Here is a 24726-nt window from a genome sequence, read left to right as displayed (position 1 = left end):
TAAAGCTGAAAATATTTATGAAAGCAATTTCCTTAAAAAATGTTTAGTTGTTTCGATTAATTGTCATTTACTCCCTCTATATGTCATTTTCGATTGTTAATGTCAATGGAAAAAACATTCCTTATTAAATTTCACTATAGATCAAGAAAAAATCTGCAGCAGAAGTCCTTATAAAAATCGTTAAAAATTCTCTATTAAAGCTGAACATATTTAAGAAATTAATTTCCTTTAAAAATGTTAAGTTGTTTCGATTATTTGTCAATTACTCCCCCTATATTTCATTTTAGATGATTGATGTCAATGGAAAAAATATTCCTGACAAAATTTTACTGTGGATCAAGGCACGAAATATATATGAACATATTATATATATTCGCTAAATATCCATAATATAGTTAAACAAATTTTTGAAATTATTTTCCAGAAAATTTTTTGAGTTGTTTCGATTAGTTGCCAATTACCCCCTCTATATATCATTTTAGGAATTGAATGTCAATGGAAAAAATATTCCTTAGAAAATTCTATGATAGGTCAATGAATAAAATATATATGCTAACATTGTATAGATTCACTAAAATTCACTCTGGAAGTTGATGACAGTAATTTTCTGTAAATGTTTTAACTTATTTGGAATAATAGCCAATTACTCCCTCTATATTTCGTTTTAGATGATTGATGTCAATGGAAAAAATATTCCTGACAAAATTTTATAGTAGTTCACCGAACAAACAAATATTTGTAACTATGAGATATATCCGCAAAATTTTATTATATAAGTTGCGCATTTTTATGAAATTTTATGTTCAATTATGTATGTCTATTTCGCATAGATTGTAACTTATGCCCCCTATATTTCATTTTCAGATGGTTGGTGTCAATGGAAAAATTGTTCTCTGTTGCTTATCACTAGAGGTCGCTGAAGTTAAAATCTGTTTTTTATGGCGATATTTCTCACAAATTGACCTGTAAAGGACGTATCTAACTATGAGAGATTTTTTCAATTGTAAGAAACCCTTGAGAGATTTTTTTTCAATTAGAAGAAGACCTTTACGATTTTTCTTTATATGAAATAAGCCTCTAGAGATCTTCTATCTACAGAAGACCCTTCGAAAAACGTTGTTGCTTGTCTACCAATAGAAAAAACAATATGTGGCTCTATTTTTCGGCAAAATCTACAAGTGTTAATTTTAAATCGCACAATAAAAACAAATTATTTCGCTGGTGTGATCCTAATCTTATCGTCATAGACCACGAATTAATTCGAAAATAAATCATTAAAACACTTGGGGTAAATAATAATGTACATAATATGTATATCAGATATATAAATAGGTAAAAACCTATATAATAGTTTACCTATATGGCCCACTTGATCAGTATTGGCTGAGACATTGAAGCAGTCATAGTGATAGAAGAAGAAGAAGAAAATAAAGGAAAAAGACAAAATGAACGGTAGGCCGTAAAAAAATAATAAATCGAAATCGAATTTATTCCTAATCCCGATCCCTCTTCTCATTACCAGGATATTTACGTGTATCTGGTCCATCTCTACTGGCCATTGCCAGCTTACTGCTGTTATGCTGGCCCACCACTATACTGGGCCGTGAAAATGATCCCTGTCACATATTCCCCAATAATACACAAATACGTGATCCGGACGATTGCAGTCGTGGCCTTACCTGTATCAATTTCAAATCGGTTGTCACCACACAATGCAGCGGAACCAAGGCCTTCTTCGACAAGGATAAGAAAGAGTGTGTCAAGCAATTGTCGGATCATTCGTTGTGTGACATTTCGTGCGTCAATGCCACCGGTACCTTTGTGCCAGATCCAAAATCCTGTTACGGCTACTATTATTGTCAAGATGAGAATTGGGCACGCCACGGAACCTGTCCGGAGTCTTATCATTTTGATAGTGCGACCAAATCCTGTATTTACTCTCATGTCTCCAATTGTACGGTGAATACTTTGGATTTCTGTGCCATTGTCGCCGACAGCGTCAACTTCAACGATCCCAGCAGCTGTGAGAAATATTTCACCTGTAAAAAGGGCAAGCTGAGCAGTGCCTCGTGTTCGAAGCAATATTTTGATCCCGTCACCGGAGAGTGTGTACAAAAATCTAAGGTTGCCTGTTCACAGCATCCCATACCGTCTAAGGTGTGCGATAAAAAATCAAATGTTTACGTATCGGATCAGGCCACCTGTCGTGGTTATTTCTATTGTCGGGCGATGGACAGTGGTTACGACACCAATCCCACTTGGTCTCAGTGTCCCGAACATTTATTCTTTAGCGAAAAAGATCAGGCCTGTGTTAAACCCTTGGATGCCTATTGCAGCGAAGATCGTTGTGTGGGACGTAATCTGACATTCGTTACTAGTTCGACCAAGGGCTGTCGCCATTATTTGTTCTGTGCCAACGGTGTGTCACAGGGTGAATTCACCTGTGGTAATAATTTCTTCGATGAAGAAGCTCAGATTTGCACCAATCGTATTATACAATATCCAGCGTGTAGTTAAGATTTTTTTTTGATAACAAAAAAATTAAATAAATTTATGCTATATAATCTCATAAGTGTTCCGATTATGTTAGGAACGTTTTTTATATTTAAAATAAATACTTATAAATATAATATAATCTAATAAAATATTTTAAAAATACAACTTCAGATTATTTTTGTTTCCATTGACATGAACAACCTAAAATCAAATATAGAGGTCGCAATTGCAGACCTGGAGTTTACAATTATTTTAATAGCTAATTTTCTAATAAAAATTCCATATTTACCGATGCATTTTGTACAGTAACCTATAGTGAAATTCGATAGAGAATATTTTTTCCATTGATACCAACCACCTAAAATGACATATAGAGGGAGTAATTCCGATCTAATCGAAATAACCTCAAAAAGTTATAAAAATGCTACTGTGCAATTTGAGAGGTAATATTTAGAGACATATTTCATATCTACCGACATCTTTTGTTCAGTAAGATATACTAAAATTCGACAGAGAACAGTTTTTTCATCGACACCAACCACCAAAAATGACATATAGAGGGAGTAATTTCGATCTAATCGAAATAACCTCAAAAAGTTATAAAAATGCTACTGAGCAATTTGAGAGGTAATTTTTAGAGACATATTTCATATCTACCGACATCTTTTGTTCAGTAAGATATACTAAAATTCGACAGAGAACAGTTTTTTCATTGACACCAATCACCAAAAATGACATATAGAGGGTGTAATTCCGAACTAATCGGAATAACCTCAAAAAGTTTTAAAAATACTACTGTGCAATTTAAGAGGTAATTTTTAGATACATGTATCATATTTACCGACGTCTTATGTTAAGTGACTTATAGTGAAATTCGACAGAGAACAGTTATTTCATTGACACCAACCACCTAAAATGACATATAGAGGGAGTAATTCCGAATTAATCGAAATAACCTCAAAGAAATTATAAAAATAGTTGTTTGCAATTTGAAATACAATTTTCGGGAATATATGTCATATATACGGACATCTTTTGTTCAGTAACCTATAGTGAATTTCGACAGAGAACAGTTTTTTCATTGACACCAATCACCAAAAATGACATATAGAGGGAGTAATTCCGATCTAATCGAAATAACCTCAAAAAGTTTTAAAAATACTACCGTGCAATTTAAGAGGTAATTTTTAGAGACATATATCATATTTACAACTATCTTATCCTCATTGACCTCTAGTGAAATTCAATAGAGAACAGTTTTTTCATTGACACCAACCACGTAAAACGACACATAGAGGGCATAATTACCATTTATTCCAAATAACCCCAAAAAATCGTTAAAATCCTTTTTTTATAATTTGAAAGAAAATTGTCGGTGGTAAATCATATTTATCGATATCTTATGTTCAGTGACTTATAGTGAAATTCGACAGTTATTTCATTGACACCAACCACCTAAAATGAAATATAGAGGGAGCAATTACTGTCTACTCGAAATAACCTCCAAAAGTTCTACAAATGCAGTTCAGCATATTGGTATTCAATTTTTCCTGTATATTAATTTTTTCCTGTATATGTACCGCATTTACCGATATCTTCTGTTCCGTGACCTATATTGAAATTCGACAGAGAATACTTTCTTCATTGTCATCAAACACCTAGAATGACATATAGAGAGCGTAATTTTGAAAAAAAAATAAAAATATAATTATATTACTTTTTGTAATAGCATAACTCCATCTATATGCCATTGTAGGAGGTTGATGTCAATGGAAAAAATATTCGCCTGAAAATTCTACTTTAGATCCTGGAACAAAATATATGGTTATATATTATATTTATCCCCGGAATTTCACTTTTAAAGTTGTACATAATTTTGTAGAATAATATTTAGATTCATTTGCTAATTGTTTCCGTTTAATTGATCCTAACTCCATCTATATGTAATTTTAGGAGGTTGATGTCAATGGAAAAAATATTCCTTAGAAAATTCTACTATAGAATAATATATAAAATATATATGTATCCTTGTTATATATAGTTTGAATTTCACTATAAAAGTTTTACAATTTTGGAAAATTATATCTAGAGTTATTTGCGACATGTTTCCGATTTAATTGACCCTAACTCCATCAATGTGTCATTTTAGGAGGTCGATGTCAATGGAAAAAACATTCCTTAGAAAATTCTACTATAGAATAATAGATAAAATATATATGTAACCATGTTATATATACTTGAAATTTCACTATAAAACTTGTACATTCTTTGGAACTTATATTTAGAGCTATTTTCGACTTGTTTCCATTTAATTGACCATAACTCCATCTACATGTCATTTTTGGAGGTTGATGTCAATGGAAAAAATATTCCTTAGAAAATTCTACTATAGACCAATAGATAAAATATATATGTATCCATGTTATATATACTTGAAATTTCACTATAAAAGTTTTACAATTTTCGAAAATTATATCTAGAGTTATTAGCAACTTTTTCCGATTTAATTGACCATAACTCCATCTATATGCCATTTTAGGAGGTCAATGTTAATGGAAAAAATATTCCTTAGAAAATTCTACAATAGATAAAAGTTAAAAAGATATGGGTATGCATTATATATATCCTCGGAATTTCACTATAAAAGTTTTACTTTTTTTGGAAATCATATCTAGAGTTATTAGCGACTTTTTCCGATTTAATTGACCAAAACTCCATCTATATGTCATTTGAGGAGGTTGATGCCAATGGAAAAAATATTCCTTGGAAAATTCTACTATAGAAGAATAGATAAAATATATACGTATCCATGTTATATATACTTGGAATTTCACTATAAAAGTTTTACAATTTTTGAAAATTATATCTAGAGTTATTAGCGACTTTTTCCGATTTAATTGACCATAACTCCATCTATATGTCATTTTAGGAGGTTGATGTCAATGGAAAAAATATTCCTTAGAAAATTCTACTATAGACTAATATATAAAATATATGTGTATACATTACATATATCCTCGGAATTTCACTATTATAGTTGTAGATATTTTTAAAAGTTATATTTAGAGTTATTTATGTCTTGTTTCCATTTAATTGACCCTAACTCCATCTACATGTCATTTTTGGAGGTTGATGTCAATGGAAAAAATATTCTACAAAAAATTCTACAATAGAACAATAGATAAAATATATATGTATCCATGTTATATATACTTGAAATTTCACTATAAAAACTTTACAATTTTCGAAAATTATATCTAGAGTTATTAGCGACTTTTTCCGATTTAATTGACCCTAAGCCCATCTATATGTCATTTTAGGAGGTCGATGTCAATGGAAAAAATATTCCTTGGAAAATTCTACTATAGAATAATAGATAAAATATATATGTATCCATCTTATATATACTTGGAATTTCACTATAAAAGTTTTACAATTTTTGAAAATTATATCTAGTGTTATTAGCAACTTTTTCCGATTTAATTGACCATAACTCCATCTATATGCAATTTTTGGAGGTCGATGTCAATGGAAAAAATATTCCTTAGAAAATTCTACCATAGACTAATAGATAAAATATATATGTATCCATGTTATATATACTTGGAATTTCACTATAAAAGTTTTACAATTTTTGAAAATTATATCTAGTGTTATTAGCAACTTTTTCCGATTTAATTGATCATAACTCCATCTATATGCCATTTTAGGAGGTTGATGTCAATGGAAAAAAATATTCCTTATGAAATTCTACCATAGATTAATAGATAAAATATATGTGTATACATTTTATATATACTCGGAATTTCACTATTATAGTTGTACATATTTTTAAAAATTATATCTAGAGTTATTAACGACTTTTCCGATGTAATTGACCATAACTCCATCTATATGTCATTTTAGGAGGTCGATGTCAATGAAATAAATATTCCTTAGAAAATTCTACAATAGGTAAAAGTTAAAAAGATATGGGCATCTATTATATATATCCTCGGAATTTCACTATTAAAGTTTTACAATTTTTGAAAATTATATATAGACTTATTAGCGACTTTTTCCTATTTAATTGACCATAACTCCATCTATATGTCATTTTAGGAGGTCGATGTCAATGGAAAAAATATTCCTTATGAAATTCTACTATAGATAACAGTTAAAAAGATATGGCCATGTATTATATATATCCTCAGAATTTCTCTATTATAGTTGTTCATAGAATAACTTCGATTTTTTGTTATAGAACAAAAATCGGAAATATATTTTTTTTCACTTTTCGAAACATTTTTTTCATCTTTAGAAATAAATGTAACCTTGCCAAAAACGAAATAAAGAAATATTTAGTTTTTATCACATTTAAACTTTTCTCTCAACTGTTGACTAACTAACTAACTTCTTCTTATCATTTAATTATGAAAAAACATCCAGGTTGACAAAAAATAACAAAAAAAGTAACTACACGGACATAATTGATATGATATTAAATTAGCTAAGCAGGGTTATAAATATTTCATTTAATACAAAAATGAAACTAAGCGAAAAATCTTCGATTTTCATTTCAGTACGATAAAAGCGACTGTGGAGGAAGGTCACATTGAATAATTTTTAGCGAAAGTTGTTTTTCGAAGAGCCAACATGAAAATCGGTAAGTGAATGGATTCCTTTCCGTTTAGGAAGGTAGTACCAGCATAATGATTGCTTTTCCATTTCAGTTTATACCCTGCCAGCTCTGTTGGTGTGGATGAGCGTTTTATGCAGCCCCACATTGGGCGCCAACACACAATGGCCACTGGAATCTGATGAAGATGTCTGCTCACTGTTTCCAAATGGTGCTATGCTACGTAAACCCGGCACTTGCGGTGAATCGATTATTTGCCAGGACGGTAAAAGCACACCCGGCGACCTCATCTGTGTCGGCACCCAAGGCATCAAGTTGGATACGAAGAAATGTGGTGCGGTTAGTGATGCCTATTGTAAGGATACCTGTGCCAAGACTTCTCCCACATGGGTGTCGGGCGTGCGCAATTGCAGAGATTGGACCCAGTGTAAGGATGGCAAGGTGGTGTCATCAGGCACCTGTCCAACGGGACAAGTATTCGATCAAACCCTACAAAGGTGTCATTATCCCACTGCTGATTACACATGCGGCATGGCCTTTGATATTTGCAACATTGCTCCCAAGGAACAGCCGTTTTGGGATGCGGATAATTGCCACAAATTCTTTGTGTGCAACTCGAAACAAAGCCAAGAGGTAATGGAATGTCCCACCGGGCACTATTACGACAAACGTTCCGGTCTATGTAATGCCAAGGCCCAGGTGGATTGTTACAAACATCCCTATCCGGAAAATGTCTGTGGCACAGCAAAGTTGGCAATTCGTGATCGTTTTGTTCGCGACCAGGCCACCTGTAGCGGCTATTTCTATTGTACCGATTATGGTTCGGGTGTACCGGATACAAAACCCACTTGGGGCCAATGTACCAAGTCGTACTTTTTCGATGAACATGTCCAGGCTTGTCGTCCCCGCACCGAGGTCGCATGTGACGAAGATCGTTGTGTCGGACGTCCCAGTGGTTTCGAATTGGCTCCAATTGCCGGTTGCCAGCACTATTTGAAATGTGTAAATGGCTATACCGATGGTGATCCGATCAAGTGTGAGGAGGATAAATATTTTGACGCTAGCACGGAACAGTGTGTTGACAAGAAAATGTCATATCCAATTTGTGCTTAGAACAAAAGCTGGTAAACTACAACATAAATAAATAAATAAAAAATGCAAAAAAAATTTCAGCTATGTTTTTTTTTTCCTGACAAAATTTTATTAATTTTTTTTTCTATGGAAAAAAATATAAGCGATTTTTTCTATGAGAAAAACATTTTTCCTTGATAAAATCTACGCTTCTAACAGACCTTAAAAAAATTTGATTCATTGAGAAATTTTTCTTTAAAAATCTACTTACCTGAGAGACCCTGAACAGTATCAAAATTAAGTGAAAATAATTCAGTATGTGATAAGAGAAATTTCGAGAATATACATATATCACATTTACCGATATCTTTTTTCTATGACCCCTAATGAAATTCGATAGAGAATATTTTTTTCATTGACATCTACCACCTAAAACGGCATATAGAGGGAGTAATTATCAACTTTTCGAAATAACCTCAAAAAAGTTCTAAAAATACTTTTGTGTAATTTCAACGACAATTTTCGGGGATATATACTATATTTACCGATATCTTTTGCTTGGTGACCTATAGTGAAATACGGTAAAGAATATTTTCTCCATTGTCACCAATCACCTAAAATGACATATAGAGGGAGTAATTATCAACTATTCGATATAACCGCAAAAAAAGTTTTAAAAATACTTTATGCAATTTCAAATACAGTTTTCGGGGATATATACTATATTTACCGATATCTTTTGCTTGGTGAGCTATAGTGAAATTCGGCAGAGAATATTTTTTCCATTGCCATCAATCACCTAAAATGACATATAGAGGGAGCAATTACCAACTGTTCGAAATAACCTCAAAAAAGTTCTAAAAATACTTTTGTGTAATTTCAACGACAATTTTCGGTGATATACATCACATTCATCGATATCTTTTGCTTGGAGACCCAAAATAAAATTCGATATAGAATATTTTCTCCATTGCCATCAATTACCTAAAATGACATATTGAGGGAGTAATTACCAACTATTCGAAATAGCCTCAAAAAAAGTTCTAAATATACTGTCGGACAATTTGAAAGATAATTTTCGGTGATATACATCACATTTATTGATATCGTTTGCTTGGTGGCCTATTGTGAAATTCGGTAGAGAATATTTTCTCTATTGACATCAGCCACCTAATATGATATATAGAGGGAGTAATTATTTGAAAGATAATTTTCGGTGATATACATCACATTTATCGATATCGTTTGCTTGGTGTCCTATAGTGAAATTCGGTAGAGAATATTTTCTCTATTGACATCAGCCACCTAATATAATATATAGAGGGAGTAATTATCAACTATTCGAAATAACCTCAAAACAAGTTATAAATATACCGTCGGACAATTTCAAAGAAAAGTTTCGGTGATATACATCACATTTATCGATATCTTTTGCTTGGTGACCCATAAAAAAATTCGATATAGAATATTTTTTCCATTGACATCAGAACACTTAAATGAAATCTAGAGGGGTAAATTTGTTATCTATACGCATTCACTAGAATGGCGTCTTCTTTTTATTTCATCATCATTTACGATCTACTTTACTTTACGGTCTAATTGATAGTCGGTAATCTATTACATGGTTGTATTGTGACAATGATATCAATCTAAACAAATCTACTACAGCTCGGCCAACCTGACGGTTGTGACCGACACGGTCACCTACAAATTATACTACATACATTCTACTATATATGCAATATAATACAATTTAATATTGGTAAGAGCAGCCTTAGGTGCCCTACCTTAGTCTTCAGATTTCCAAAGCCTTATATTGCAGGCCTCAATTACACCATCGTAAGGTCTTTTGTGTGATCTGGCAGTTTTCAATATCTTTTATCACATATCTATCGTTCGGAAGTACTTTACTTACTACATAAGGACCTTTATATTTCGGCACTAAGTTTTTATTGGTCCCTATCGTAGTATTCACATTCCGTATCACTACAAAGTCACTTGCTTTAAATTTATTTACTATGCCCCTTTTGTCTTAGACCGTTGTCCGCTATATGCCTGCGACCTCGCAATTGATGCCTCTGCTTTGTCTCGTATGTCTATCGGTCCTCTCAAGCTGGCAAATTTCGACATGATCGAAACATTTGTCATATAGCGCCTAAAAGTATACTTTTACAAATGAAGACTACTGTGAAGACTATGGATACGAACTGCGATAACGAAGACTATGTGCTTGTAATTCGAAACTAAAATACCCTGCAATCGTTCAGGTAAGTTTATAGAGGTCAACCTTACGTTAGACAAAACAAAAGGGCCAGTGCGGAATTTGTGATGTCGGATATCAGCTCGGAATGATCGACCGCATCAAACGCTTTGGACAGATCTAAGGCTGTCACAATGGTCCGTACAGGTGGTCGTCGCTGATTGAGGCCATTCGCAATATTGGTAGTAATTTCTTGCAAAGCCGTTACCTGAAACCGTGTTGGTAGGTAGCAAGAACGAAATGCTGTTTGAGGGCATTGAGCAATAGAGACTCTAAAACCTTGGCTACTGGTGAAAGAAGACAAATCGGGCGGTAGCATTCTCCATTAGTAGCGGATTTATCTGGTTTTAGAATTTGAATAATCCGACATCTTTTCAAATATCTACTATGGCATCCATAACTGGAGAACTTTGATTAGATAATCCATGAACATGGATATGGCGCCTGGACCAAGGACTTTAGATGGCTTGGATTTGGAGATAATTGCCTCTATCTACCTGCTAGTGAATGATAGTGGCTGCAAGTCTTGTTTAAGATTCTTGGATCTTCGGATAACTCTTCGCTTGGTCCTGTTCGGCAAAGATGGATGCTCAGTGAAACTCTGGTTTGTCGTGATAGTTATTGCTCTTGTGGTCGGGTGTTCTCCTTGAATTGTTCCCGCAACTGCATCAGTGTGAAATCAATTAAATCCTGCTTGATAGGACTGTTGATCTGGAGGCTCTCTTTTGTACATTTGGGCCTCTCTCTCTTTCTCCAGATCATGAATATCCCTTCTGACATGCCTTGTTGGTGGGTGCCTATCCATAATGTGATGGTTTGGTTTAAACTAGATAAACGTCCGATCATTCTACCATCCTGGGTTCGAGAGTGACTTACTAGTTGCCCACAATTTACTCACTCAGGTACTGATGTTACAACACTTCAGATATTCTAGCCACTTTTTCTGCTTCTGCTAGCCGACTTATCTGTTTCAATGCCACTGCCAGTGGTGGTAGCATCCTGATGGATGCTGCTGCAGGTCATACGAGAGGCAAATGTGAACAGAAATGGCACTCGGTACACCAAAAAGCATATGTTACTAGCCTACGCCGATAACATCGACATAATGGGTCGAACATTAGAGCGGTAACAGCCAACTTTGAACGAATTGAAAAGAAGTCTGCCTAAGTTGGATTGGCGAGATTGGTATCAACGCGCTCGACGTCCAAGTAGACTCGGACCAATTTTGAAACTTAAAAAGCGAGCCAAGTGATAGTTAACGTAGAAGAGAAAGGCCACGAATCCGATGGAAAGATCAAGTGGAAGACAATATATCGGAACATCATATTTCAAATTGGAAAAACTGCGCACAAGTCCAAAGCGTTTGGAAGTCTTTTTTAAGTTCAGCTTTTGGAACAACCGTACTTTCTCGAGCCAGCTAAATAAATAGGTCCATAATTAAGTCATTTAAGAAACTATATATAGACATTCATAAATGTGCATAATTCAAAATTTATTTCAGGTAGTTAGGCGTTTTTTTTTTGGTGAAACCAGAACAGGAAAAAAATAAATAAATACAAAAATAAATTGAATGGTCTATGGGATAATTAGTCGGGAATAAAATCCGTTTAAGCAGTTGTGTCACCAGCATCAGGCTCACTAGCTTCGGGTTCACTAGCTTCAGGTTCACCAGTTTCAGGCTCACCAGCTTCAGGTTCACCAGCTTCAGGCTCACCAGCTTCGGGTTCACCAGCTTCAGGTTCACCAGTTTCAGGCTCACCAGCTTCAGGTTCACCAGTTTCAGGTTCACCAGCTTCAGGTTCACCAGTTTCAGGTTCACCAGTTTCAGGCTCACCAGCTTCAGGTTCACCACCTTCGGGGGCGGGTGCAGGTTCGCCGGGTTCACCACCTTCGGGGGCAGGTGCAGGTTCACCGGGCTCACCACCTTCGGGGCCGGGTGTGGGTTCACCATTCTCTTCACTTTGATAACAGGCTCCATTCTTGTCACGATAGCTGCTTAAATCACTATCGCTATAGCAGGCCTGAACCTTTTCATTAAAGTAATAATCCTTTTGGCATTTGCCCTCAGCACTGATAGTTCCATTCGAATTGCAAGTGTAATAACCTTGACAGGTTGGATCGACTTGATTCACCCATGTTACGGTGGCAAATTGACAACGATTACAGCCTTCTGTGGCGACGGCTGCTTGGCGGGCCACACATGTTTTCTGAATTGTATCGTAATATTGGCCGCTCTTGCAGGTCAATTTTTGCCATACTTGTGCCTCACATTGATAGTAAACGGAACAGATATTTTTGTCACCCTGGAAGTCGCCTTCTTGAGCCTCGGTACAGGGTTCAGAGGGTGTAACGGGATTATCGGAACTAATACGTTTACACATTGTTCCATCGTTTTTCAAGCACATACCTCTGGCCGTATTGTAGACCTGTGAAGTGAAAGTAAACGGAGGATGAATAGGGTGGATAAAAAAAATATTCGAAAGTCTCACTGCCACCACACAAAAACTTACCAAACCTGTGTTACATGTACCGCTCTTCATGGTACCCGATGTACACTTGTGCCAGGCATCACAACTTTCAAAATCTCCAAAGAACACATCGTTGGCCATCAATTCACATAGGTTGGAAATTTCGGTGAAACCACCATCCTCATCATTGGCATTGGTACACGTGCCATAAATACAGCCGCCAGCTTCGTTGCTGAAGTACTGCTTGGTAGGGCAGGTACCACTGCCGGATTGCTTTTGATTTTTGCAGTAGATCCACTTGACACAATTCTCGGGATCTTGGACCCAACCTTCGCCAGCAACATTGGCGCATGGGCTGAGGGCATCAATACAGGTCGTCACAGTCGATGAGGGCTTGCAGGATTGCGAATTCTTATCAAAAGATTGGGAGTTGAGGCAAGTAGACGTTTGATAGCTGCCATCGGCCTGGCATGTATAATAGGTTTGACAATCATTCAAGCTGGGCAATTTTGTGCCGGTTGTGACAAGTTGACAATAGCGGGCGACATCGTATTCAGCCGTAGCTCCATTTAGGCAAATGGCCATGACAATGGCAATGCCAAGGAAAATTTGTTTATCTGAAAATAAAGGAAAACAGATTGTACTTTAGTTTTTTTTTAATCACTCCCGATAATTATATATGCCCAATGATTGGAACCTCAGCATCCTCAGTCCCGTGCACAAAAAAAGATAATAATATATGTCCAATGATTGCAACCTCAGCATCCTCAGTACCGTGCCCCAAAAAACGAGACAAGACGATATGTCCCAACATCAATCAATAATAAAGTCAATGCCCAACAGCAAGGTACAAAACAAGTAGTTCTAGTGATAAGCGCACAGAATAAGATACCCTAAGATTTCTATGACAGTCCGGCACTTAAGTGAATTTATATTTTCAATCAAAATCAGAAGCGATTTAACATCTAATCCGTGTACTTCTCAAACAGTCTATGACATTATTGGGTCATACCAATGATGTGGTATCAACTGGCAAGACGTCCAGTAGACTCGGACCAACTGTGTACAGCTTCGAGGTGGTGAACAATTTTATATACCTTGGTGCCGCCCAAAAAATAAAACTAATAACATCAATGACGTAAGTACATCGAATCAATAGGACCTTAAACTACCTTCCTACCCTACCCTGGCGGAAGTTGCATTTCAGCTTCTATTGTTCCCGATAGATTTGTTAAGATCCTCTCCCTACAGTGCTTAATTATATTTTTTCACAGGCTTATCTTTTTTCCAATATCTGGATGAAACAGAGGGTGGCTTTTTCGGCCTCCAAATGACTTCAGAGTCGCATTCGTATAATTTATCAGAGAAAGAAATCTCTTCAAGCTCTTAAGCCGATGTAGTCTTAGAAATGACAATCGTGGAAATTTTTGCATAAAAAAGCGAAATAGGAAGCCGGCTCAGAAATTATTTTATTAATGTATTCATAGTAACAGCATTCCGTCAGTATATGCTTCCGGTCTTCCGTCATCCCACACCCACATAAATCCGTGTGGGACATGCCTCTTTTATGCAAAAATTCATTAAGAAAACCATGCTCTGTCATTAAGAAACCAGGACTAAAACCAAAGCGAAAGTCTGGTTGGTACAGTACGTACGTAGCGCCACAAATAAATTCGTACGTCACCCTTCCTTTATAACTGTTAATCCATCTATCAACAACATTCTCCCGAAAGATTGTGCTGTACCGCCTACTACCCCCCTCCACCAGATCAGAAGGTCTTAACCAATCATCCTCATCCAACTGTAGGCCACGCTTAAGCTTATATTTGATAGTTGTACATCCCACCTCAAGCGGAACGGCGCCAAGAAGCAATTGCAACGCCTCTGTGGTAACAGTGCGACATAGCGACCCGCTAACACGAAAGGAGCTTCTTCTGCCCTAAGACAGTCGAGGTAACCGTGTACCATAAGTTGGACATGCAACAAATTACCCGCCATATATGGCATGCAAAGCACGCCTACTCAAGCCGCAATCGGGCCGCAAGACACACTTTATAGTCCCAACGATCAAAGTAAGGAAGGAAATTCAAACGCTCGAACACCGTTATTCCGGGATACTTAACTGTACTCGAATACCTACATGGACCACAAATGGAACTCTGTGGGCAACCACGTTGCACATCCCTCCAGACCGAAGCACTGGCTCCCACGACACAAGCCTCTCGTGACCCTTTAATACCGAACGAGGATTCAGACAAGGTGACAGTTTGTCGTGTGATCTTTTTAACATCCTGCTGGAAAAGGTCATACGAGGGGCGTGGGTAACCACGTTGCACATCCCTCCAGACCGAAGCACTGGCTCCCACGACACAAGCCTTTGGGCCTCCATATCAGCCTCTTATGCTGACGTAGTCTAATTGTTCGATGTCCAAATGCTTTCAGAGTCGTTTTGTGATATTTTCTCCGAGAAAGCAAACATATCGAGCTCTTATGTCGACGTTGAACTGGAACTGGAAAATTTAACTACAAATAAGTCATTGCCGGTTCCGAATTATCTTGACACTAATTGGCCCAGCGGAAGGAACGTAAAACGTCCTGAATTTATTTATAGTTGCGATATAGATTTTTTAGATAAATTTAAAAAAAATAAGAATTATATTCAAGAACTATAAAGTATGACGTAAGAGTACTTTGAATCGATAACAACTCAATACATCCCGCATACTATAATTGAAGGTTAGAAAAAAAGAGATGATAAACGAAGTAGACTGCGTGGCAACTATTTCAGCTTATAATGATTTTGGTAGATTATTGGAGGGTGGGCTTCTAACTACAGGCAATATCTAAGGTAGGTTCAGTGTTATTGATTTGAATTTTTGCAGTTCACATAGACTATAAAAATTCCGCTCAATGTTTGTGGCCACTTTGAAATATTTTTTTGTTGGGTCTCTTAGCCATATTTTGCCATTTAGAATGTCCAGATGTTTTTTTTTTAATTATAAGTTCTTCGAGAGTGGAAATTACTTTTCCCATAATCTTAACCGTAGCGATTTTTTTTGGGCGCAGAATATTTGTTTTGATAGAGTAGATCCATTTTTATTTTAATATTTCAATGCACTTTCAGATTTTTTCTCATTTCTTGATTTTTTATATAAACACTGGAACTAATTCATATCCCGAACTTTTAAGTGTCAATATAATTTATTCACATTCCGAACTTTCAAGTGTCTATTTGCGTATCCACTCTATTCGAACTTTTTTCTTTCGTTATTCTTCAATTTCTAATTTAATTTATAACTCCAGAGCACCACTTAAACTCACCCATGATGACGAATTGATCGTTTCTGCTTTAATTTGTTTGTCGTATTAACCGTTAATAAGTTTCGTTGATACTGTTCTAAGTGTTCGAATTGAAATTGCCTTTTATACGATGACCTATAGCTGTGGGACAATCGATATCGTTTTTGATTAAATTAACTAAGTCAGTCTAATATCTAACTACGCACTCTGTCTGTCAGTTAGACTGTCAGTCAAAAAAGTGATAGGAATTAATGAAATCGGCATTTTTTTATCGTCTTTATTTAAAATTTGTTTTTTTTTCGGTCGTCGATAAGATTAAGAAGAAATATTAGAATGAACAATCAATGCTAGTCCCTCGCAATATATATATATATATATAAATATATATATATGTGAATAAGCATAATTTGTGGGAGGAATTTTCACGTGTATTTCTTTTTCTATTGACGGGATACTCCATTCACAGGATTAGAGATTCAATAAGAAAACATTAAAAATAAAATAGATCAACATACGACCTTTGTAAAGCCACATAGCCCAATAGTGCCTGATGAGCCGCTTAACCAACGGCGAAACGCGTCGCATAATGGTGGGTACGTAGGTTCTTCTCCTCGCTTTCCTTTTCATTGCAAAACTTAGATCATTAAGCTCGAATCGAAAGATTACTTTCAAATGATCACTGCCCTTACAAGGCAAAATTCAAATAACAAAAATTAATTTCAGCTGAGCACGGCTAGGGCTCGAACTTCGGTCCTCGGAGCAACACAAATGTTGCCAGACCACTTAACGTTCTGAGCCATCAACACACTTCCAAAACGGTTGCGCAAAAACATGTGTATGTAAAGCCACATAGCCCAATGTGCCTGATGAGCCGCTTAACCAACGGCGAAACGTGTCGCATAATGGTGGGTACGTAGGTTCTTCTCCTGGCTTTCCTGTTCATAGCAAAACTTAAATCATTAAGCTGGGCTCAGGGACCTCCATGACATTCTGTCCCTTTCCTATTATTTTGAGGACTCCTATTTAAATTCTAAAATCATCTTTACAATTTTTTTGTTCGGACCTTTTTTGTAGTTCGATTTTCGTTGTTTATCTGCAGCTAACTTCACTCCAATATTACATACTATTTAAATACTAATTATTACAACTAAGAAAAATCTGAAAATATTCAAATCGTGAGATTAACTTCTTTACAATATTTGAAAAAATAATTTACTTTTCCGATTTTTTTTTAAATAAATTTGGCTCTGACTATTTTTTTAGTTCATTTTCCTATTCTATTTCCATATTTCTTCTGCAGCTAACTTCACTCCAATGTTACAGACTATTTTAATACTAATTATTACAACTGAGAAAACTTCGATTTCCGAGAATAGATGATAAAACTCATGGTTCCTTCGACGACGCAGATCGGCCCGTAATTTTTTCTGAGAATTTTTTTTTTCTCTCAAACACTCCAAGAGCTGCCTCATCTGTTTGCGCAAGTTGCCATGCTTCTGATCTATACAACAGCAAAGGGGAGTCACGTCAATATTGCGCGCGCAGCTCTTCCAAATTGCAAAGACCATGTTTCGAAATGTTTTCTTCCACTTGATATTTCCACCGAATTTGTGGCCTTCCCCTTCTGCCTGAACCATCAGTTGGTTCGTTTTTATATGCCTTTTGAGCGCGGGCATCCTAATCCATTCGCACAACATGACCTAACCACCGCAGTCGACTATGTCGATGTCCGTGTATAGCTGGTACAACTCATGGTTCATTCGACGCCGATAATCACCGCCTCATCTTCTTGCGCAAGTAGCCATGCTTTTGATCCATACAACAGCAGTGGGGGCTCACGTCAATCTTGCACGCGCAGCTCTTCCAAATTGCAAAGACCATGTTTCGAAATGTTTTCTTCCACTTGATATTTCCATCGAATTCGTGGTCTTCCCCTATCTGCGTGAACGAACCATCAGTTGGTTCGTTTTTATATGTCTTTTGAGCGCGGGGCATCCAAATCCATTCGCACAACATGACCTAGCCAACGTAGTCGCTGCAGCTCAATACGTCTAACAATATTGATGTCCGAGAATAACTGGTACAACTCATGGTTTATTCGACGCCGATAATCACCGTCAACGCAGATCGGTCCATAGATCTTTCGGAGAAAAAATTCTCTCAAACACTCCAAGAGCTGGCTCATCAGCTTTGGCAAGTACCTATGCTTCAGATCCATACAACAGCACGGGCAGTGTCAGAGCCTTGTAGTTTTTTTTTATTGCTTTTTTGGTTAGGTCAAAAATAAACATGGTTCTGTATGTACTAGCCTACCTAGAATCTTAACATAATAGTGCAACAGCATGCTGTGTAGCGTCTTGTAGAGTGTGAGTTTGGTCTGGCGAGAGGTGGCCCTGTTCTTGAATTGCTTACTTAGATCATAGTAGCATATGCTGGGCAACACAATCTTTCTCCGAATCTCAAAGCTGATATTACATCGAAGCTGTAGTTTTCAAGTTCCACACTGGTCCTACTGAACGTCCTGCGCATGGATACCTCAGCTTGGTCTTCTCGCCAATTAACTGCCAGACCCACTTTGGGCGGAATCCTTCTCAATTCGATCAAAGGTTGGTAATACCGCTCGCAATCTACTACCAATTATGCCGATGTCCTCGATGGCGTAGGCGAGTAACATGTGCTATTTGGTGTACAGCGTGACATTTCTGTTCACCTTTGCCTGTCGTATGACCTTTTCCAGCGGGATGATAAACAGGTCACACGACAAACTATCAACTTGTCCGAATCGTCGTTCGGTATTAAAGGGCTCCAATAAATCCTTTCCGACTTTAACTGCTGACTATAGAGTTATCCTGCATAGTCGTATTAATTTTACAGGAATGCCGAACGCAGACATGGCTTTAAATACCTCTGAGTGGATTGGGCTGTCGAATGCGGATCTGTAGTCGACGAATGGATGAAATATGTCGTCTTGTCCCAGTTTTTTTGTGCACAAGACGCGTTGCTGAGGTTCCGATCATTGGGCATGCATTCCTCTAGCCAAATTCTACTAATCAGATGATGCATGCTCCTGACCTTCATCTGACCACTGGTCTTAAATAGTTCGGCTGGTACCTGCTGTCACCAGGTTTCCTTCTGCATCTCTACAGGAGGGTGTGCCTGCACCATAGCCTTCGCTTTGGTATTTAACTCGTTAGTAAAATTTCCCAACTTCGTTCTGTATTCTATACATCTCGATTTGTTCCCGCTCACGCTTCCGAATTAAATTTGAAGCAATTTCCCAAATAAAAGTTGAAGCAATCGGTCCGAAAGAGGTGGAATTCCGCATATGAAATGGTAGAGGTCATGTTATTACTTAAAGCCGCATTAATTTCAACTATATCTCTGATCCGACCAGTTTTATTATTACTTATCGATGAGTGGGACATTCTTAAAAAAACATCTGCTATTTTGAAGACCATTTATGAAAAGTAACTCTCTCAAATGTGATGGTTATGTGCAACATTTTAACGAGCTTCATTCCAAGAAGTTCCTCCACCTACGAAAAGGTATCGGCAATGATGACAGCAATGGGAAGAGAGTTCCAAGTCAGTTTTGGAAAATTAGAAAGAAATCCTCTTTATGCAGAGAGTACAATTCTGGATCAGAGATTTAAATGAAGGTGATTCAAAACGGATATAATATATAATAACGTATTAACGAACTTAAGGACTCGAACATCTTCGATAAATTTGCCGAGAGATGAAGAGAACCACGAGCTGTAAAGACCACAGTGCCCGACAACTGCCAAAAAAAAATTGTCAGTCGGAAACTGATCAGATTATGGACTCTGACAGCAACATAGTGGCAGGCATCAGAGAATTGGACAAATACATTAATGAGGAGTACCTCGATTGAAAATAGGACCCATTAGAATGGTGTAGAGAGAGAACGAATTTATATACTCGTGTATATTCATATGTCCTTGAACGTCTTTGTGTTGTAGCGACATAGATACCCTGCGAAAGAATTTTTTCTGGCACCGGGAAAAGGGCATTATAGGCGTTTTTTGCAACGCCTTGTCACGTTTTATGGCAACACGAAATGCCATAATTCATAAACTTATTGTCCGACATGTGTCAAATTTCTAAAGTCTGGGGGTTAATTAAAATTCACATGGTCTTAATGCTGATAGTCGCAACAAAGTATTGGACATGGGGAGATAAATTTAGAAAAACAAAATTAAAAAATAGAAATATGATAAGTAAATTTTTGAATAATGCCTAAATAAGTCAGTCGAAAATATAGCGCATGGCAAAAGTAACAACAAAACAACAGGACAAGATGGTCATAGCTTAGCTTCTGTAATCTCACAAGAGCTTGGCAGAAGAAGGCAGGCGTGTCTACCTTCAAAATGGAAAACTGACACTTGATTGATTGCAACATGTGGGTCCAAAATAGACAAAATGGGTCCGGCCAAACTAGAAAAAAATTAGAAAAATTACGCAGGGATTGCTTGGTATGAAGCTCACACAAGGCCTGTGACATTAAGTTCTCCTATCACCTATAAAGTGCTATCCAGCGTGCTGTGTGAATGACTGAAGTCAAGGGTCAATGACATCATTGGATGATACCAATACGGCTTCAGACCTGGCATATCCACCATTGACCAGATTTTCACACTGCGCCAAATCCTGGAAAAGGCCAACGAAAAACACATCGACACATACCATCTATTCGTCGACTATAAAGTCGCATTCGGCAGCCCAATTAGCTTAGAAGTATTTAAATGTCTGCCTTCAGGATTCCTGCAAAATTAATACGGCTATGCAGGATAACTTTAACTGGCACAAGGTCAGCAATTAATGTCGGAAGAGACCTCTTGAAGCCCTTCAATACCGAACGAGGATTCGGAGAAGGTGACAGTTTGTCGTGTGACCTGTTTAACATCCTGCTGAAAAAGGTCATACGAGATGCAAATGTGAACAGAAATGGCACTCTGTACACCAAATATCATATGTTACTCACCTACGCCACCGATGACATCGATATAATGGGTCGAATATTGCGAGCGGTAACAATCACCTTTGAGCAAATTGATTGTCTAAGACACTTATATTTAAGAATAGATGCCGTGTACACAGCATGTTGTTGCACTATTATGTTAAGATTCAAAGTAGGCTAGTAAAGACATAAGCATGTTTTTTATAGAATGATGTCGGGTTTAAGCTATTTACCCTGATATGTAATTTAAGTTTTGATTAAATAAAATGGCGAAGCCAAAAAAAAGAAAAGATGAACAAATTGAGAAGCCGAGAAGAGCAAGCCCATGGTATTAACGCAAAAGACGTACAGTAGGCTCGGACTAACTAATCAAAGATTTGATATACCATGATTCCGCCATAAATAAAACTAATGACATCAGTTTTGAAATCCGGAGAAGAATAGTGGTGGCCAACAGATGCTACTATGGTTTGAGTAAGCAACTCAAAAGCACCCAGGCCCCCCCTCGCCTGACCAAACTCATACTCTACACGAGGCTACACAGCATGCTGTTGCACTATTATGTTAAGATTCAAAGTAGTCTAGTACAGACATAAGCATGTTTATTTATAGATTGATATTAGGTTTAAAATATTTACCCTGATGTGTAATTTAAGATTTGATTGAATAAAATGGCCTAGCAAAGCAAAAATCTACAAGACTCTGCTGCATACCCGTGCTTTTGTATGGATCTGAAGCATGGCTACTTGCGCAAGCAGATGAGACAGATCTTGAAGTGTTTGAGGGAAAAATTCTCCGAAAGATCTATGGGCCGATTTGCGTCGACTGTGAATATCGCCATCGAATGAACCATGACATCGACATAATCAGACGTATCGAGTTGCAGCGACTACGTTGGCTAGGTCATGTTGTGAGAATGGATGAAGATGACCCAGCCCAGAAGTCATATAAAAACGAACCAGCTGATGGTTGTCGCAGAAAGGGAAGGCCACGAATTCGATGGAAAGATCAAGTAGACGACAACAGTTCGGAACAGGGTCTTTCAAATTAAAAGACCAGCGCACAAGATCGACATCACAAATGTTATAAACCAAAGCCTATCCGAAAAAATGCTTAGTAATGTTCATCGATTTCAGCAAAGCTTTTGACACATTATCACATTCGAAACTGCTATGCATACTAGAATGAAATGGGATAAGAGGTCAATGTTTAAAATCTAGTTCCGGAACGAACTATTTCATTCGAACTATTCCGAGAAAGGAACGATCGGAACTAGTTCCAGCTCTGTAATTAATATAGTTCCTTTTTCTGACCTCGTTCCTTTTTTATCTCGTTATTTTTTTTTCCTTTTTTTCTCGTTCTTTTTGTTTTTGATCTCTTTTTTTCTGATCTCAAAGGAACTGTATTTAATATATGAACTATATGGAGCAAAAGAACTATATATGGAAAAAAGAACAATGAAAGGTAGAGATTCAAAAGAACTATGTAGGAGTCGGAACTATATGGAGCAAAGGAACTTTTTGGAGCAAAGGAACTGTATGGAGCAAGGGAATTATATGGAGCAAATGTACTATATGGAAAAAACGAAAAAAAAAAACAAAAAGAACGATGAAAGAGAGAGATTCAAAGGAACTATGTAGGAGTCGGAACTATATGGAGCAAAGGAACTACATTAAGGAGCTAGTTCCTTTTTAAAAAAGGAACGAGAAAGATCGATCCGCTAAGTGAACTATATTGCCCAACTCTATTTAAACAGTATTTAAACTGCAGAAGTCAAAATTGATAATTGCACTAGCAAGGAGCACCAATTTGAATACGGAGTACCTCAGGGCTCCAAGCTTCGATCGATTCTGTTCATAATATATGTTAATGATATGATTAAAACTCTTAATGACAGCATTACCTTTTCGCATGCAAAACGAATGTTATTAGACTGTCATATGAAATGGAGACCACTGATTGGTAATATAAGAAAAAAAAACTACGCAAATCGTCCTACGCCTTGTAGCACCTAAGTGTTTGTGCACCATATAAAGTGTTGAGGTAAGCATATTTTTCGTCAGTCGAATCCTATCTACGACATGGAATATCCGCATGGGACAGTGCACCTACTCGCACTAACACTAACCAACAAGGTAGTAACTCATCAACTCAAACAATATCGAACTACAATGAAAATCTACCGAAACTTTAGCACATATTAAAGATTGATAGGAGATATTTCACAACACTTCGGCGCCACGATTCGATTGATTATCATACCCCGAAAGCAATATTGTGGTGTAATGCTATTAATTTTTATATAACCTTGAATATTTTTTATCCAATTTCCTTTCCTTTAATTCAAAAAAAAAAAAAATGAAGATTATTTATTAACACGTTTAAATAAATACCAAGAAATATTTTTTTTATTTTTTTTAATTAAATTTTCCCTATTTAACTCTTTCAAATATTTACTTCCCCGTCTTATTATCTGCATGCATAATTGAGTTCCATGGAACTTCTCCAGTTAGTTTTATTAAAATTACAATAAAAATTAAATAAAAAAACTAGGAGGCGACAGTTGAGCAATAATAATCGGAAATAAAAAAATGAGTATTGAGAAAAAAATTTTATTTTTAGTTGTTTTTGAATAAAAACGTGATATTCTCAGAAATATTTATTATCTCTATATTTTTTATAGATAATTCATAAATTAGATTAGCAAAAAAAGAACTAACTGTTGAACTCCATATTAGTCAGTTCACTTTTATTTTCAATTTGGATTATCAGTTTTGAATGAAACCAATGTCTTAGAGCCTCCACAATTATTAAATGTTGGCTGAAATTTTGTATTTGGGGTTCTCTTCGTGTAGAAAACCTCCCTACCAAAAATTATCAATATCGGTTCTCCTTTAGGAATAACCTCCATATAAAGGTCCTGCAATATTTTCGGCATTTTAAGAATTTTGAACACACTTTTCTGCCGAAATAGGCTGAAATTTTGTATTTGGGGTTCTCTTCGTGTAGAAAACCTGCCTACCAAAAGTTATTACTATCGGGCCACCTTTAGGTATAGCTCCAATATAGCGATACCTCTCGATTTTTAGTATTTGAAGGATGTAGGACACGATTTTCCACCGATTTGGTTGTAATTTGGTATTTTGGGTTCTCTTTGGGTAGAAAACCTCCCTACCAAAAATTATCAATATCAGTCTACTTTCAAGTATAGCCCCCATATAGCGGCACCCTCGAATTTTCGATATTTTAAGAATTTATGACATGTTTTTCCAGCCGAATTGCCTATAATTTGATATTTAGCGTTCGCTTTGGATAGAAAAACTCCCTACCAGAAATGATCAATATCGGTCCACCTTTAGGTACAGCTTCCATATAAAGGTTCCGCCATATTTTCGGCATTTGAGGATTATCACCATGTTTTTCCAGGCGAATTAGCTGTCATTTGATATTTGGCGTTCGCATTGGATATAAAATCTCCCTACCAAAAATTATCAATATTGGCCCACCTTTAGGTATAGCTCCCATATAGCGAT

At 36.5% G+C, this 24726-nt stretch overlaps 3 protein-coding genes across 3 annotated transcripts; 2 read left to right on the top strand and 1 right to left on the bottom strand.

Moving 5' to 3' along the window:
• Positions 1-1445: 1445 nt before the first annotated feature.
• On the top strand, positions 1446-2517 carry LOC133338567 (peritrophin-44). The gene is made up of 2 exons (XM_061546737.1): positions 1446-1452; positions 1523-2517. The coding sequence occupies exons 1-2, from the start codon at positions 1446-1448 to the stop codon at positions 2515-2517; spliced, it is 1002 nt and encodes a 333-aa protein (XP_061402721.1).
• A 4614-nt stretch (positions 2518-7131) lies between these two features.
• LOC133338566 (peritrophin-48-like) lies at positions 7132-8227 on the top strand. The gene is made up of 2 exons (XM_061546736.1): positions 7132-7141; positions 7209-8227. Exons 1-2 carry the CDS (start codon positions 7132-7134, stop codon positions 8225-8227), a joined length of 1029 nt encoding a protein of 342 aa, XP_061402720.1.
• Positions 8228-12052: 3825 nt separating this feature from the next.
• LOC133338565 (peritrophin-48-like) lies at positions 12053-16238 on the bottom strand. Its single transcript, XM_061546735.1, has 3 exons — positions 16235-16238; positions 12956-13530; positions 12053-12871 (listed from the first exon to the last, which is right to left on the bottom strand). The coding sequence occupies exons 1-3, from the start codon at positions 16236-16238 to the stop codon at positions 12053-12055; spliced, it is 1398 nt and encodes a 465-aa protein (XP_061402719.1).
• Between the last annotated feature and the right edge of the window lie 8488 nt (positions 16239-24726).

This window comes from Musca vetustissima, unplaced genomic scaffold (genome assembly GCF_032173495.1).
Source record: "Musca vetustissima isolate MV318-11 ecotype Yass unplaced genomic scaffold, APGP_CSIRO_Mvet_v1 utg42378, whole genome shotgun sequence".
NCBI classification, from domain to species: domain Eukaryota; kingdom Metazoa; phylum Arthropoda; class Insecta; order Diptera; family Muscidae; genus Musca; species Musca vetustissima.
This window is presented reverse-complemented; position numbering and strand designations above follow the sequence as displayed.

Coding starts and splice junctions, on each gene's coding strand:
- LOC133338565 (XM_061546735.1), bottom strand. Junction 12,872..12,955: donor GTACATGTAACACAGGTTTG/GTAAGTTTTTGT, acceptor TTCACTTCACAG/GTCTACAATACGGCCAGAGG.